This window comes from Nannobrachium achirus, assembly GCF_963921795.1.
Source record: "Nannobrachium achirus genome assembly, chromosome: 12".
NCBI classification, from domain to species: domain Eukaryota; kingdom Metazoa; phylum Chordata; class Actinopteri; order Myctophiformes; family Myctophidae; genus Nannobrachium; species Nannobrachium achirus.
Genome location: NC_137832.1, coordinates 27,146,343 through 27,163,426, shown reverse-complemented (window position 1 = coordinate 27,163,426; position 17,084 = coordinate 27,146,343). Strand labels below are relative to the sequence as shown.

Genomic DNA, 17,084 nt, shown 5'->3' with positions numbered 1-17,084 from the left:
AGTCCTGTAATATTCCATTGCGTCCACTAGAGGGGAGACTCATACACATTTTGGTATTAAAATGTCACAAATTAGCTCCTTACCTACAAACCAGCCATCATCACATTTCTCCATCACTTGAACAATGTCTCCTTCTCTCAATTCCAACTCATCCGCATTCTGTGGTTTATAGTTGTAAACAGCTTTGAATCTGAATTGGAGAACACAGAACCAAACAATTGGCTTGAATTACTGATTCAGTGAGGCTGCAATGCATTGATTGAAACTGTACAACAAATCACATGGTTTTGGTTTAAAGTAAATAAATACATAAATTATGAAATAAAGAAATATCATACACTTACGGTTGGTGTGGAACCACTGCCGACCCAGTGTTATTAGACACTTGTATTTTGGGCAATGAGTTTACATGTGGATTAGACTGAGCATCTTGTTTTGCTATTCCACCCTAGAAGAAATGGAAACTTTATTTGATGCATTATGAAAATGTGATATTAGGAACTGGCGAGTAACCGTACTTCCATCCACTACTTGGACAACACAAAAATAATCCACTATTAAATAATAAAAAAGATAAATCATTGCCAGAAGTTATGGATGACATTTAATTTAATCTACACCTTTGCTTTTCAAAATAGTTTTGATTTTGAGAATATAATCATTGTTGTTTTTTAAATATATTATAATGATTGTAATATCAGGTAGCAAATATTGCTGTTTTCGATATGTAACAGTTTGGAACGAAAGCCGCCAATTATACTCAGTTTAAAAGCGTGATCATGCAGAGTGCCTTTCTACCGTAAAGCAGGGGGTGCAGACCTGTGTGCTATCAGTGTATCTGGAGGTGGAGGTTGTGTCTGCTCCTACTCTGTGCAGAGATGCCGATGGCAGAGCAGAAGGTGAGACAGCTCTGGCCACAGAGTTCTGGTTAGCTGAATACGATCCGCCCCAGTGGCTATTCTGGCTGTTGGGTGAAGCGGGGTTGGGGGTGCCGTGAAGCCTGACACTGGCTGTTTCCCTGTATGCGGATGTCTGGGTGGGCGAGCGTGACTGTGAACCCGCGCAGCCGTACGGGACGGGTGAGGACGGCTTCAGGGGGGAGTGACTGGGTTCGGGGCTGAGGGAGGTGGGGGTGAGAGGGGAGAGCGGTGACCGGGGGCAGGGTGAGTGGAGCGGGCGTCCTGGACTTTGGGGCCCAGGAGAGCCAGGAGACAAGGGGCCCGAGGAGTATTCGTCAGTGGAGTATTTGGTGCGGGGCATCTTGTTGACCTGGACATAGTTGGCCGGGAAGATGCCACTCCGGCTGGTGCCTGGGATCCTTCCCTCTAGCCACTGGTCGTCGACACGCCTGGTCACACTGATCATCTCTCCCTAGAGGACAACAGCATACGTTGCATGAGAAACACAACGTACCTTGGGGCAGTGGTTCTCAACCTTTTGATTCTGCGACAACCAAAATAATAACATTTTAACTGGGGACCCCAGTTAAACCCCCACCCACCCTGACGAGCACTAAGAGTTGAGGCATTACATTTTGTATAACACGGTTCTATTGTGAAAATAGCAGATCTATATGCTCGAGCATGTAGATCGTCTATTTTCACAATTTCTGCCTCTTATATTTGACAATTTGGACAATGTTCAATTTGTAATTTTAGAGGTATTAACCCATTTAGTGCATAAAGGGTTAAAAGTCCAAGCTGCCGGCCGCCTGCTCCGTCCGCGGAGTATACTCGAGTATACTCGACTCGGGATCGGCTACAAATGAGTTAAAAAGTCCTCCAATTGACACTTTAGAAATGTGCAGATAACCTCTATACACTTAAACTTTATGTTGGTTTGATTACTGTTAAGTGAGAAAACAACGTTGCACACTAAGTTAAATCATTTGGGGACCCCTCAAAATAACGACCCACAGGTTGAGAACCGATGCATTAGGGGATCATTTCAACCCCGAAGCATCATCTCAAGTTTAGAAGGCTATTTGCAAATGTATCTAAAGTAAGTGAGTACATTTGTGAATTAATAACGTCATCCTTAATTGCCAGTTTGTGTCATCCAGTTGAGCCCCATGACAGATTATATAACACACATGATACAGTAGATGCTATAAACAGTCAATGCTCACCTTGCGAAAGGACAGCTCCACGGGTAGGTCAGCATTGAAGTTGTACAGAGCCACAGCCTCCCCATAGTCTAACACCTGGATGGTCGGTGACTTGATGGGAGTAGGTTTCTCTGTAGGGGACAGAATCTGTGCAGGACGACATACCGTAGGCTATTTAAATGACGCACATTATGTTACCCACACCTATGTAATTGAAATTGTACAATCTACAATATAATATCGCAATTACTTTTATCCATCCATTCATCTTTTATAAATCATAAGTATTGTGCCCTGGACATTATGAAACGGTTGATCAAATCACTCAATCTGACTGGTTGTTAGGTATATACCTTGGCTATGAAGTCTGCCTTTGTACAGTACACTCCGTGGCCAAGAAAAAACCCTGTTAACCCTGGGCACAAACCGGAAGCAAATGTGTTGCTATGTTTTGCCAAGTCACTGTGCTACTCCGATGAAGGCTGTGTGCATTCGCATAGGTAGGCCTACACAATAGTGCTCTATTTTCGTCCATGCCTTACCCCACATCCCGATGTGTCGATGTACTCTGTTACCCTCGGTCGATGTAGATCGGCTAGTTGAACTATTTAAAATGTTTTTCAAATTTGTAAAAATAGGCAAAGTTTAGGGATAAGGGGTAACCTTGCAAGTCACCGGTGACTCCAGTGACGTTCAGAACTAGGCCAGATCACAGCCCATATGGGGATGATCTTGACGTCATTACCAGGACGTCATATGGACTTTTTAGTTTGACAGCATTATTGTTATTGTTTGTAACGTTAGTTGAAACATGAGCATGTAAGGTTATATTCTGGGACATATCTGACTATGATATTTATCTGGCCTCGATCAACCTAGATTTAACACTATAAAAGGCTCGAATTCATTCTCCAGCTATACCACCAACATGTGGAACGCCCTTCCCTAGCCTCCTTCAAAATTGGTATGAAAAGTCACCTTCAGGCGGCTGCTACTTGACACTTGTAAATAGACTAAGCCCCCATGTTTCCACCCCCCCCCCCTTTTTTTTCTCCCCATTTTCTGCTTTTGTAATTGATGTTATCCTATGTAAAGTACTATGTTCTATCCGTCTGTCTTTCAATGTTATATGAGATACATAAAGTGGTTCCTGTGTAAATAATAAGCTGTAAAGCTAACTAGGATCTCCTTTTAGTTGACCTTGTACCAGTGATTTGTGCTGACATGAAACTATTTTTTTATATTTCAAACTACTAATAAACTCTTTAATCAATTAATCCAGGATATCCGTTTTCGTGGGCAGTATTTATGTTGGTTGAAATCAGGTGATATTCTAGGCCAGATCTGACTAGTCATGGTTTGACTTGATCTGGCCCCAATCGAGAGGTCACGGATTGGTCCAGGTCCTGACTGTGCTTGCTGGGAAGGCATGGATGAAAATATAGCTGTACAGTAGGATATATATGTTTGCCTTTGCATTAGCCAATACAATAAAGGCTTTTTAAATTTGAGTGCCTTTAACATTTTTGCCATGAAATTCATTCATATGCACCAAAGAGCACCTTGGTTTGGAATTTTAACCCCTTTTTCTTGTTCTGCCACTGCACAGCTAGTGGGCATTGCTAATGTAGTTTTAAGAAAGTGGGCTTCGTAAAAGAACAACGCTACGTTCGGTGACGGCGTCCAACCTCAAAATTAGCCTCGTTCATTTTTTGACACTGTCCAACGCCGGCACGACGCCCAATGGCTGCAGTGGAGACCTGGCGTTAGGGATAGCAACTACCTTGTTTGGGCAGGCGGAAATAACCCTTGCAAATAGATTATTAAAACTGTTTTAATTGGGATATGTCTATGATTTTCATGTTGTCATTTGGTAACTGTTTCATGTTGGTCCAACGGTGTGATGATGTAATATACCATGGTCTGTTTAATTGTACCATCCCATATTTCACTGCTGTGGAACAATGTAATGCAGTCCTTACTCAAAAGATTGTACATAAACATACTGCACTGTACATACCTCCACATAGGTTGTGGGGAAAATGCCAGCTCTGCCATGATGCTCCCCTTCAAACCAGTTAGCATCCACCTGTCTGTGAATGTAAACAATGTCCCCTTTCTGCAGAGTCAGTTCTCTGGAAAGAGCATGGGGGTGCAATTTTAAATAAATACATTGCATGAGGGGTGTACTGTTTTGATTACAAGAAAAGCTTCGCAATAGTTTCAAAAGGGAACCTTGCATGTAGGCAGATAATGGTAGAAAATACTGTACATGTAAATATTGCAGCTATACAGTATGCTACTATACTCTCTCTCTCTCTCTCTCTCTCTCTCTCTCTCTCTCTCTCTCTCTCTCTCTCTCTCTCTCTCTTTATTTTCAACAAATGCAAACGTTAAATTATAAATATATATATCTTATACATTTTCACTCACTTGGGAGACTGGGCCTGGAAATTGAACTTGGCTCTCGCTGCTTTCATCTGTACAAAAAAGGGGTTTGAGAGAAAATCACAAGACAAATGTGAGACTTTTGCCAATGTGCAGTTCATCGACTGGAGCACATAACTAAATCTATTTTTTATTATTTTTTATCAATTTCACCTAGAACTGCACTATAAAAATAATTCATTCAGACCACAAAGTCACATTTCACCAGACCTTCAGTTACGATGTTCTCATGCAGGGGCGTCACAAGGGGGGAAAAGTGGGACTGAGTTACTAGGGCCCAAGGTGGAGGGGCCCTAATTATTTTATGCTTTAACTATTGAAATATAACAGATATACAAGCTCACAGCGCGGCACCGAGTGCTGTGCTGCGAGCTTGTAGATCTACTATTTTTGAAAAGTCATGAAAACGTGTGCAAATCTTTGAATAGGCCTATATATATTTTTTAAGCTTCTGGGGGTCCCAGGAACTAAATATTTTGAGATGGGCCGTGGCCAAATACATATCATTTTGGGGGGTCCTTCACAAGTTTGACCGCCACTGACATACAAACATGGGTTTTTCAAAAAACCTTAGAAGGATTTTAAATATTCAAAGACTTGCACAAATTTCCCGATAAAAAAAAAGCAGATCTGCAAGCTCGCAGCGCTGCACTCGGTGCCGCGCTGTGAGATTGTATATCTCCTATTTTTCAATAGTTAAAGTACCCAGGGCCCAGAATTCAGTGCGACACCACTGTTCTCATGAACATACCTTCTTCTCCTCTCTCTTGGCTGGGAGCTCCATTGTGTCATGTGCTGGCGAGAGCCGTTCTACTGTAGAGCAAAGTGAAGTGGAGGCAAAACACAGCAGATATAGAAGCTTAAAAGCATTCAAGTGTATCAAGATACATGAATGGTCAGCAAGATGGTTCCATTATTAAATACATTTTTCCAAACGTTATTTTGGAAGCCATTGTTGTCCTGGAAAAAGTAATCAAAGCTTTACCAAGTGCATTTGGTGGAAGGAACTTGAAGTTGGAAACTGTTCACTGCCTGTGCCTGCTATGTTAAGTAGACAAATGTTTGCAGCTGGCTCTCTCTGGACTAATTTCCAAGAAAAACAATTGGATAAAGCTAATCTTTAATCAGGTCTTCCGGACAAATACCACTTTCCTCTGTTTCGGTGCTTCCTCCCCACCCATGCACCCTCTGTTCCTATGCTAAAGCCAGGAGACCTCTTCGTGCCTGCATCAACCTCATACAATCTGTCATACCAGTCAAGCAGACAACAGAGGCAGTGAAAAGGAATCATGAGTCCATGAGCGCTCTATTGAATTACTGGAAACTTTCATCAAAATTACAAAATATATTAGATTAGAGACTTGATTACAGTACCAACTAAATGTCTTGCAGAGGATGTCAATTGAATGAAGTCAACTGAAAGAAGAACATCATTCAAGAACCGAATCATGTAATGATGTAACCGTGCATAAAGCATACTTGTAATGGATTTTACTTGACCGGTGCCATGGCATTGGTCCGACATCTCATTGTCCCTACATCCCATTAGTCAGAATCTGGTGATGTTAACCTGGTGAAAAATACTATGCCTAATCCTAAACCTAACCCTAACCTCAGTAAAACTATGCCTAAACCTAACCCAAACCTTAACCCTAACCTCAGTAAAACTATGCCTAAAACTAACCCTAAAACCTAACCCTAACAAAATTCGGACTAATGAGATTTCAGATGTATGGGCAGTCCCCTACTTGACCAGCCAGTCAGTCAGTCAGTCAGTCAGTCAGTCAGTCAGTCAGTCAGTCAGTCAGTCAGTCAGTCAGTCAGTCAGTCAGTCAGTCAGTAAGTCAGTTACCCCAACTATTACGCCATCTAATGCTACTCAGACACAGCCACGATGGCAGAGATTCAACTAAAATACAGACTGCATGTCTGTTACAGGGAATAGGGAAGAACACTCGATTAGATGTAGACGTCACATACTGGAATATACTGCTGATGTGCACATTGTTCATTCTCTGCTAAAGAACACATATTTTTACCATGTGTGGGAGCAGTGGCTGTCCTCTGAGCAGGAGAGTATGGTGGGACACTAGAACGGTGGAGAGGCTGCTTTGATGCTGTCAAAAAGCTGTGAAAGAGAACGAGAGGAAAACATATATATAACAACCAGTAAGACTCCCTAATCGGGAGATAAGCGGCCGTCACGTCACATAATAAACTTTAGAAGGCAATCGTAGCCAATCAGGATGGAATATGGGAAATGGGATCCATGTTGATGACATGACTTCAGAGATACTGTGTACGGCTTTGCGTGATTTTAGGCCAAAATCTGTAGGAGCAGTGTCCAAAAATGTGTTTTGGAAAAATTGGCCTGGTGGTGGCGCTAGAAGAAGGAAAAAACTATATATAGTAATGATGCTGTCTGGTCCCTTAAACAAATATCCTAGATGGAGAAGAGATGGATGTTGGTGAGTAGCCAGTACATCTCCTGCACTCAGTCTTGACTGACCTCGATCCTCGTGAAAATAATTTGCCATGCTTCAATAAGTAGATATGTCTTTCAATAAACACTTCTCTAAGGAGTTCTACAGCTTCATAACCTCCCACAGGGATGATGTGATTAAGCCCAGACATTCATTGAACCCAGAGTGTTCTACCCACAACTATGATATGTACTGTATGTACACACCTTTTGTAAGTCAGCTATTTTCGAACAGCTGAAGTGAAAAATAGGGATTAATGCATATTTTGTAACAATAATCTTAATTTAAAGTAACCTGCAAAACTAACTGAAGTTCTTGTACATTACTTGAGTAAATGTGCTAAGTTACTTTCCTCCACTGGCTGTGTTGCACTACAGCTGGATACAGCTGCCTGAAGCCAAGTAACTGGTCTGAATGACAGGAAGCAGTAAAAAGCTACAATATTTTCCATTTCACATCTCCTTAGCAACAGGCACATTAACAGACCCCCTTCAGCCACCTGGTAGACAAGTGGTCACTTGGCAAAGACACATGATCTCAACCTAGCAAACAACAAAGGTTAAACATCCTGGAATGCACCCAGTGTGCAATGACACACTGGGTAAGAAATTTAGAATGCTGCCCTTTTCAACCAACAAATATTACACCTCAACTAGTTGAACCCCACCCTATTCTGGGCATGTCATCATAACAGGCAAACATTTGGTGAGAATAGGCAAACATTTGAAATAAATCAAAAATCAAAATGTAATAAAAATATCTGATCTACACTCATAATGCATCATAAGCTAGTACCGTATATCAGCTATTTCCGGGGAAGACAATAAGGTATAGAGGGAAAAGGGAGAGGATCAAGTATGGATCCCTGGGGAACCCTGGTACATTAAATCTATAGGGTTTAAGTGGTTCAACCAGCATTTAGGGCAGAATTCCAACAAAGCCACATGAGTACAAATCACTAATCAAACCTGGAGAAACCCCTGCAGAGTTTGGGGAGGTTCCTTTGCTATTTGGCCAAAGTCCATAATTACTGTTATTACAGTTTTTTTTAATAGCAGACAGCAGTATGCATGACTGCAGGTTTTCAGATATCCCCACTTGATGAAGCAATACCTAACTGGATTAAGAGGCTGGGAGTTGGCCTCAGATGAGGTCAGGTATGTGGTGATTAACTCAAGCCTGTCCATTAACCTGTCCTGTTTTTAACATGACTTGAGGCTGTCTGCTGGATGCAGACACATAACACACAGAACAGAACAGACACGCAGCAGGAAGTCCAACTACAAAACATCTCTCCAAGAGTCACATGACTTGCATTTGGTTGGCATTTCATTACACTTAACTGGGCTCTAGAATGGAGGGGGCAGTGCCGTACATTGTTATTTATTATTAATGCAAGAAAAGAGTCCCACCCTTTTGTACCAAAACAACTGTAATTAAACAGCAATATGACAAGAGCCAATACCATACAGTGTACAGCACAGTCTCAATGGTAACACTGAACTTTTTACTTGATGCCTGCAAAGATATGCTTTTCTTTTTTACATATAAAACTAACATGACCAATGAATGATTCATGGTTATGAATGAGTAGCAGAACAGCAGACACAACACAAATTTGTCATAACATCAACATTGTCTCAATGACAACCTGTTGAACACATAGACCTATATTGAAAAAACATATGCCATATACACACTTTTACTAACCAAAGTAAATCTTGTTTCATGGATCTGTCACTCACCTATCCTGTGTGATCCGTGTCCCCACAACAGGTCCTGGATCAGTGCTTGGGGCTTCCTGGAAGCAGAGGTTTGCATTAGAACGCTGTCCACCGCAGCACCACTCAGATTACTGTGTCTTAAAGCACTGAGGAAACCTCACAACAACTTAGACAAGAGTGGAGGTGGTGACCACTCCCAACGGAGGAACTGTAGAAATCCCCTGGGTCCTACACTCCTCTGAATACAAGAGGTACTGCTTTAGAATTTGTTTCAAAGCATTTCTTTTTAATGTGCAGTACAATTACATCACAAAAAGCCGAATACAATCAAGCAGGAGTAAAGCATGGGAATCGACTTCATTCACTGAGGAGGATATCAATCAAAACACCTTCTAAAAACAAGCACAACAGTCTGCTAAAGTCAATAAAGTACAGTAGATCTATTTATGTCAGCGTTGAACAAAAAAAATAAAGCCTATAGGTGATTCATTGGCAGGCAGATTTGTGTTTGCTGGGGATTTCGGGAGTGGGGTGAGGAGGTTACAGGCAGGTGATTAGGATAGCAGGCTCATCCAAGTGCAAGGCGGGCGGGAGAGTTTCTGTGGGAAAGTCACAGAACTGAACGGAATGGCTGAACATAGTAAAAGCTAGCAAGCAGAAGCTGGTCACTCTGAGATGTTTGGCCTATCGGGTAGGTGGGTGCGGGTGAGGGATAAAGTTTGAGTGAGGATTGGGTCTGGTTGGGAGCAACGGGGATGCTTCAGCAAAGAGATTGAGGAGGGGGGCTCAGTACCTCACCCCGGCCTCGATGCTGCTTCTTCTGGGAAAGCTTCCGCTCCAGACCCTGGATCTCCGAGTCCAGCTCAGCCTCAAAGCGGCTCAGTTCAGAGACCAGGCTGGCCTGAGCCACAGCAGCGTTGGAGTCGAAAGGGTAAAGTTAAACAACTAATACATAATCAGATTATTTGGAGCTAACCAAGGCTGCTTTTAAAGTATGTTGACAACGCTGCTCACCTCTATCGAGGGGGAACGAGGATTCTCAGCTTGTTTTCTCAAGGGCAGAGGATCCTAAGGACAAAAAATAAAACAATCAAGTTGGTATTTGAGTAACTAAGTACAAGGATCTTCTCAAGGAGAGATGTGCAGAGTTTTATTTCAATGTTTTAATTAAAACTCTGCTGAGACAATATAAAGATGCCAGTGGTACAAGGACAATATTCGCAAGCCATTGATATAAAGAAACAACTTGACACATTATAGCTTCAATCTATAATTGCATTACTATACCACCTGCTCTTTGATCTTTGTTTATGACTTGCAGTTTGTGACGATTAAACATGTAGTTTACATCTATTACGTGTCTATTTGTGTTTACAAATATTGATATGAAACATGCATAGATTTTGTAATATGATGGCATATCAAAAGCAACAACACTTTTTTCACATGCACAAGACAACTTGTGGTGGAGCGATACTTCGGAGACAGCTTGTCAGGCTGGATTGGAGCTCAGGTTGGCTTGTATAGAAATCAGCACAAACAAGGGCTCAGGAAGCGCCCACAAGTATGTTTCTTCAGTCCAAATTATAGTGAACTTGATTTACTTAATTTAGTCTATAAGCACTATGACCGCCTGCCAAAGGCACTAAGAGGGCCAGCCAAAAACACAACACCAGCCAGCCAAAATTCCCTTCCTCCCTACTTTACAAAGACTTATGGGCCAATAACCCAGGCTTCCATCACATGCTTCTATCAGACAAGTACTACTTTAAAAGGTTTGGCTGGACAGGAACCACAGACTCCCTGCTCTAAGCTTTATTTTTGCGTGTTTCTTGGCTTAAAGTGTTTCTCTTAGACACCCCAGCCTTTCCCTCGGTCAATAGTCATCTTCACTCCGATCACAACCCATGATGTCATTGTGAAGAACTGCAGCACCTGATATGGCCTCATTGGTTTTACAAAGCCCTGTCCAGTGGGGATGGCAAGAAAGGACGACCGACCCCTTGGCTCCTGCCATCTAAAGGAAATTAAATAAGTCTTCCTGCTGTGAGCCATTACTCACCACAAGAGGTTAACACCATAATACGGATCACAAGACGCCTCAGCTCCCGTGGGGGAGTGGAAACAAAGATTCCTTCTCTTCACACGCACAGACGCTCGGCTCAATTTGCACCAGATCTGGGACATTGTGACAAGAGCCATTCAAAAGCTAAGGCCCAGACAAATGCTCTGCTCTCTAAATCACCGGAGGTATTTATACACGGGGGCACGTACACATACCGTACACAAAAAAGGTGTGCACTCAATCACTGTACCTCATGCACACCAAATATGATAAAACACAATCTGTGACACAGCCCCAGCAGTGTACAAACATAAAGTGTCATAGTGTCACTAGGTTGCGAACTACTGATTTATAGCAGGATAGTAGCTCATGATGACAACCAAAAAAGTAACTCATGTCTATGTGTATGTCTGTTTGTTGGGAAAATAGGGAAGCACTGTATAAGTATTTGATTTTAACCTTTGAAACCTCTAACTCATGTCTACGTAGATAATTCTGTGGGAGAATGGGTATAAGATCTCCTTTAATAAAAGCAGAAACAAGCACACGAGAAGAAGGACCTTGCCTAAGAAGATTCTGTCAGGATTTCAATTGCACTCAACTGAAAGATTCCTGGGGTATTGACACAATTTAATCCATAGCGAACAGGTGACCATCCTGTTCACCCCCACAAACTCATGCTGAAAGAAGAATATTGTAAAAGTTTTCAAATCCAACAACAACCACCCATTTAACATTTTACAGCAGCGTTTTTTTTTTTTTTTCAGGAGACACCGCAGGACCTAGAGCTAACTGTACAAGAAAACATCTTTCAGGAATTACCAGGAAACATAAATGCAGGTCACCACCAGGAAAAAAAACATCCTGGATTTCTTTAGTAATCTGTGTGACATCATGGCTCTTTGGAATGTCCTCACCTGGCTGTGGTTCTCTGAGGCGGTGTTCTGTCCAGGCTCAAAGTCATATATGCTCTTGGGCTGAGGGCGCTGCTTTCCTGCATCTGACAGCTTATCTACATCCTTACTCCTGAAAGACAACTCCCCAGCCACACACACACACACACACACACACACACACACACACACACACACACACACACACACACACACACACACACACACACACACACACACACACACACACACACACACACACACACACACCGTGGACAGCTATTTAATCATGGTTTCATTGTCAGTACCTGTAACAACAGATCCAAACTTGCCACCCCCTATTGCTCACAGGCTGGATTGAAGCTGGTATTCACATAAAAGTCAATGCATTCTCACTTCAAGGCTTTCTCCCGTGGAAGGATCCAAGTACATTTAACACATTGTTATCCTTGGTTTTTTTTGTGTGTCGTTATTTCTTCAGCAATGTGTAAATGTATTGGCATAAACTGCTACACAGTAAAATCTCCAGTGTTAATTTAACTTGGATAGACTTAGATTACACTCCCGGGGTTAAATGGACACTAAGGATTTTAGAGTGTACTGTATCTGTTTGACCAAACTCACCAATCTGGGAGCGCTCCATATGGGGTTAATCTAAAGAGATCCTTGTCTGTCTCGTTCCCATCTTCTGAATTGGCAGATAACCGGATCCCTGAGGATGAGAAGGATAACACAGAAGAGTTTTAGGTTAAAACAGGTCCATCATCTAGTAGTCAACCAGACCGTAGATACATTTACAATTTAGTAGTCTAAGGGTTTTACTGACGTTCAGACGCCCATCGCTTTGCATCCTCCAGCTCCTCAAGTTCTGGTCAGACAGACAGGGCAAGAGGGGTTTAGGTTTACACTACAGAACAATTCAGTGCATTAAAAGTCATTCAAATGTAAGGCTAACTCACCATTATATCTCACTCAGAATTACATAAATTATCATCAATCAACAAGACTGGGTCCATGCAGTTCTCATGGCCCAGTGGATTTGTCATAATCTTACAGCAATAACTAAACTTATGATGCTGTATTCAGTGGTTACATTCCAGAGGAATTATTCTTGATCCAGAACTAAATTCCATTTTCTTTCTATTGGGCTTACAAATAACTTCAATAGCATCAGGTACGGTACACTACAGTATGAGTTGATGTGTTGGCTAATTTGTGACTACTCCACTACTATGACCTCAGTTTGCTATTCAGGAATACAACACATCAGTTGAATGAAAACAATACCCTCTAAAATAGAGTAAATCCAGTCAAATATTGGCAGGTCTGCTGTGCTGTTACTGTATAAGCCTAACCACACAAACAACAAGGGCTACGTTTCAATTACGCATGCCGAAACCAGAGATAAATTAATAGCCTGATTTGGGATTTGAGATATGGGAGAGATTATTGTAGTTTCAGTTCAGGGTTCAGGGTTCTTCTACTTTCTCTCAAATTATCTTTTGCCTGCATCAACTCACTTGTGACATTGACGGAGAGGAATTCTCTCTGTGAGATTGAGCGAGCGTGTGAGAGGGGAGGGAGGGAAAGAGGAGGTTTCTTACCTTCAGTCTTCTTGTGGATCTGTCTGAACATGCTCTTGTACCAGTCTCTGGGCTTATTCACACTCTGGTGAAGGACAGAAGGGGGTTGAGGAAAGCAAACAACTCTGCCGAATGGGGCTTTGAGAAATAACACAGTACCAACATAGCAGGGAAATGACAGGCTCGCCACAAAGCGACAGACTGCAATGTTTGTGGATGGTATGTCCAAGAAGAAAACTATACAATGTTGCTGTTATTAGTACTATTACTATTATTATACATGGTATTTTATATGCGTCTTACTGATCTTGAGGCGATGGGCATGCCAGTCTCATCCACTGGGCCAATCCCTGAGAATTTGATCAGCCTCTCCTCTCTGTTTGGAGCTGATATGCGTGGCAAAGTGGTTGAGCCCATGACCTGGACACCATTGGACAAACCTATTGGTTTAAAAGGCAAGAAGTCAATCAATAAGTGGTTACTGATGACATTTTACGTTGTCCATGCAAGTTAAATTAATAACATACAGTATGCTAGTGACTTGCAGTATCTATAGTAAGCCAGCAAACAAACTGTACCACATTTGAAACATAATCTGTAAAGCCAAGCTATTATACAGCGTTACATTTAATTAAATTCAGATTTTATTTAGCATCCTGTAACAACAAAATAACAACAAATGAATCACAGGGGCTCGACGTCTCCCCTCACTGCCAGATGTAAATGGCAAATGGTAAATGGTGCATTTATATAGCGCTTTTATCCAAAGCGCTTTACAGAGATTGTGCATTACATTCACCCATTCACGCACACATTCATACACCTGTGGCGGAGGAAACCATGCAAGGCACCAACTAGCTCCCCTTTAATCGGATTCTCTCTCTCTCTCTCTCTCTCTCTCTCTCTTTCCACAAATTGTGATTTGATTAGACAGCAAAGTCATTATTTAAAAAGGCAACCTTACCATGTGTTTGAGATGGACCATAATATGATCCAAAGCTAGGACTTGTTGGGCCGGTCCCATTTAGCTCCAAGACCTGGGGTGGGGCAGAATGCATTTCAGACCAAATAAAACCAAAACAGTATGACGCAATATAAATTGTAATCAGAGATATGTGTTCAGTCCCATTTGACGATGATAAGAAATACCTCTGGAATATTTCTGAGACCTTGAAATGGGTATAAATATCCATCGGAAATCTATGACAATACAATGTAATAAAATAAAATGTAATCCCACCAAGTATTGTTCCATGGCCTTACATTTCAACTGTGATGCTTCACATTTCCACAGGGAGGAGCACTTGTATGCTGAATTCTATGAACATTTACCCTAAGCCAGACATAAACACTGTACACAAGAAACAGTGCTACTTGCCTTGTGCTCCCCAGATGGCAGTCTTGCGGAGCGAAAAGGACTCAGTGGAGGAGTAGGAAGCCCAGGGGAAATGACCACCTCTTGGGTCACCTCTGGAGATGTCAGGAGCTGCTGCTGCTGACCCAACGGGGCTCCATCACCAGAGAAGACGATCCGTGAGCCATTCAGATGGTCCACCACTTCCACCTGTTGCTGAACATCGAGAAGATTCTAATGGACAAATTGACAAAAACACTAACAATGCATGAACAAAGCACTGCATGGCTTCCCCTCCTGTTGTCAAACAAAACTGTCTCGGGGAGGTCATGATAACTTGTTAGCGACATAGCCTTTCCTCTGGAGAGAAAAAAACATCAGGCAGTCCCCCTAATGAAAGGGGCCCTAAAGGGGCCCTAATTTATTTAAAACAGCACCAGTGGGATGTGCTGTTCCACCCACTTCATCATCTCTCTTGCGGCGGCGTGCAGAAAGGCCTCATTGAAGGTGCAGCAACGGGGCTCTGAAACAGGAGAGGCCCATTATGAGCCCATTAACTACCTATTCAGCTGGCCTGCCTATTCTCAGGCCAGGAGGCGGAGCTGGGGCAGAGGGGGTCGGGAAGGGGTCGGCCATGTCAACCTCAAAGTCCTGCAGCGTTAGAAAAGCCCTCCCCTGCTCCTCTGGTCTCCATGGTGACTGTTCCACCCCTCAACCTTTGTTTGCTGATGTCTGGTCGACCTCTCCTCCTCTCTCTACTGTGTGGGTATCAGTGATGTTATGTTTCATTTATTTTTCATCATAAGACACTGTTACTCACAAAAAGTAACAGATTTTCAACAAAAACTAAATACGATGTGTGACATTTCTTTGTTGAAAATCTGTTACTTTTGGCAAGAGACAATGTCATACAGTATGACACAGTATTAAGCTGGTTGCACAATGCACTGCATGTCTTCGTTGCGTTTTGGAAATCCGAAATCCGGAGGCCAGGGAGAGAGAGAGGAAAGAGAGAGAGAGCAAGGGACTCAGTGGCAACAGCTGCAAAAATCTGAAAAAATAAACCCTGATCCGAAAATAAATACGAAACGGGCGGCAGTGTGCAAACGTGATTTTTATTTACGCACTCCGAAATTCAGCCCGAAAAACGCAGCAGTGTGCAAAGACCTTTAGGCTGAGGTTAGACAGTTACGGTACCTCTGTGTGGATGCTGGAGGTCATGGGACACTCCTGTGGCCTAACATTAATCACTTGGCATCCCTACTTTGGGCATGTCATAGGGGAAAGGTTTACCCTGTTTACATTTTATCATTATTGTAGTTTGGTAATTTCTTTCACATTTTGAAAAATGGGATTAAGCCTGAAACTGATTACCTACATTTGTGACATTGTCTACATTCTGATAGTACTCATTGCTGTAGAGTGTTTGTTCAGTAACAGGACAGGAGTCTCCTTGTCTCTCCAACTCTTTGGTAAACAAGACACGTTTTCATTACCAATTTTATCCAATCAGGAGAGAGAACTCACACAGGATAAACGTGAAATTGGAAATGATGACGCAAAGAAATTAGCAGACAAAATTTAAACTGTAACACTACAAAATTGGAGGAGGATAAAAGCTGATGAATGGGTACTGATTGGCTGAAAATGTGTAACCCACCTGAAACCATTCAGAAAATAGTGCTTTAATCTTAGTTTTAACAAACAAACAAACACACAAAAAAAGGTTTTGTTTTCTCCAAAAATATCACTTACTCTAACATTAATATTACCAGTGTTATGTTTGCCTTCACATAAAAGTGTATTACAAATGATGTCAGCATGTTTTGAAAAGAACTGATTTGGTATTGGTTCAGAAGGACAACAAAATGGCTTTACCTGAGACTGCATATCATCTGTTATGATCCTTGTATCAGATACTGTATGAAGTAATCCCACCCAGCATCAGAGGAATCTGCAAAGAAAAACAACATTTGTTGGAACATCTCGCATGAAAACACTCTTTATTTTTAAATGCCATTTACAATGATCTAAAACAGATAAATAATCTCATTTAGCCAAGCGTGTCCAACATTTAAAAACCCATAAAAGCAAATGGAGATTGATGTTTGACTTCAGCAACAAATGGGTGCAGGGAGGGTTTCCTTTTGGCCTTCATCCAATTTGAGCTATTTTCAGCTGTGACCCGTTTCATCACACTTGTCTGTCTTTCTTTCAGTCATTAGATTATTCCTAATTTGTGCATCACATGACAAGCAGAAATGTGGTTATCTGATGAGCTGCAAAGATGTCAGCCTCAAGCATCCATGTTGTCAGCATCTGAATTTATTCTTCAGATACTGTACAAACATTTTTGTTTTGTATATTGCTGTATACTCCTGAAACGTTGATGCTGCAAAAGGCATGAAGCATTTTTTATATGACTAA

General features: G+C 41.9%; 1 protein-coding gene across 8 annotated transcripts in view; it reads right to left on the bottom strand.

Annotated features, from left to right (window-relative positions):
- sorbs3 (sorbin and SH3 domain containing 3) overlaps window positions 1-17,084 on the bottom strand; it is a 40,904-nt gene that overhangs the window by 2,267 nt on the left and 21,553 nt on the right. For 3 of the 8 annotated variants that reach the window (XM_080739254.1, XM_080739252.1, XM_080739251.1), the window contains exons 2-20: window positions 16,536-16,611; window positions 14,682-14,873; window positions 14,268-14,340; window positions 13,607-13,743; window positions 13,325-13,388; window positions 12,547-12,588; window positions 12,345-12,432; window positions 11,745-11,853; window positions 9,777-9,830; window positions 9,556-9,663; window positions 8,784-8,839; window positions 6,595-6,683; window positions 5,307-5,368; window positions 4,541-4,587; window positions 4,128-4,242; window positions 2,129-2,254; window positions 820-1,371; window positions 345-448; window positions 84-190 (exon numbers count right to left, since the gene is read on the bottom strand). In XM_080739254.1, coding sequence (XP_080595380.1) covers window positions 84-190; window positions 345-448; window positions 820-1,371; window positions 2,129-2,254; window positions 4,128-4,242; window positions 4,541-4,587; window positions 5,307-5,368; window positions 6,595-6,683; window positions 8,784-8,839; window positions 9,556-9,663; window positions 9,777-9,830; window positions 11,745-11,853; window positions 12,345-12,432; window positions 12,547-12,588; window positions 13,325-13,388; window positions 13,607-13,743; window positions 14,268-14,340; window positions 14,682-14,873; window positions 16,536-16,547 — 2,137 coding nt within the window. In that variant the 5' untranslated portion in view covers window positions 16,548-16,611. Of the gene's footprint in view, window positions 1-83; window positions 191-344; window positions 449-819; window positions 1,372-2,128; window positions 2,255-4,127; window positions 4,243-4,540; window positions 4,588-5,306; window positions 5,369-6,594; window positions 6,684-8,783; window positions 8,840-9,555; window positions 9,664-9,776; window positions 9,831-11,744; window positions 11,854-12,344; window positions 12,433-12,546; window positions 12,589-13,324; window positions 13,389-13,606; window positions 13,744-14,267; window positions 14,341-14,681; window positions 14,892-16,535; window positions 16,685-17,084 lie in introns of those variants that run through there. The other 5 variants (XM_080739250.1, XM_080739249.1, XM_080739255.1 and 2 more) reach the window with 4 other exon arrangements.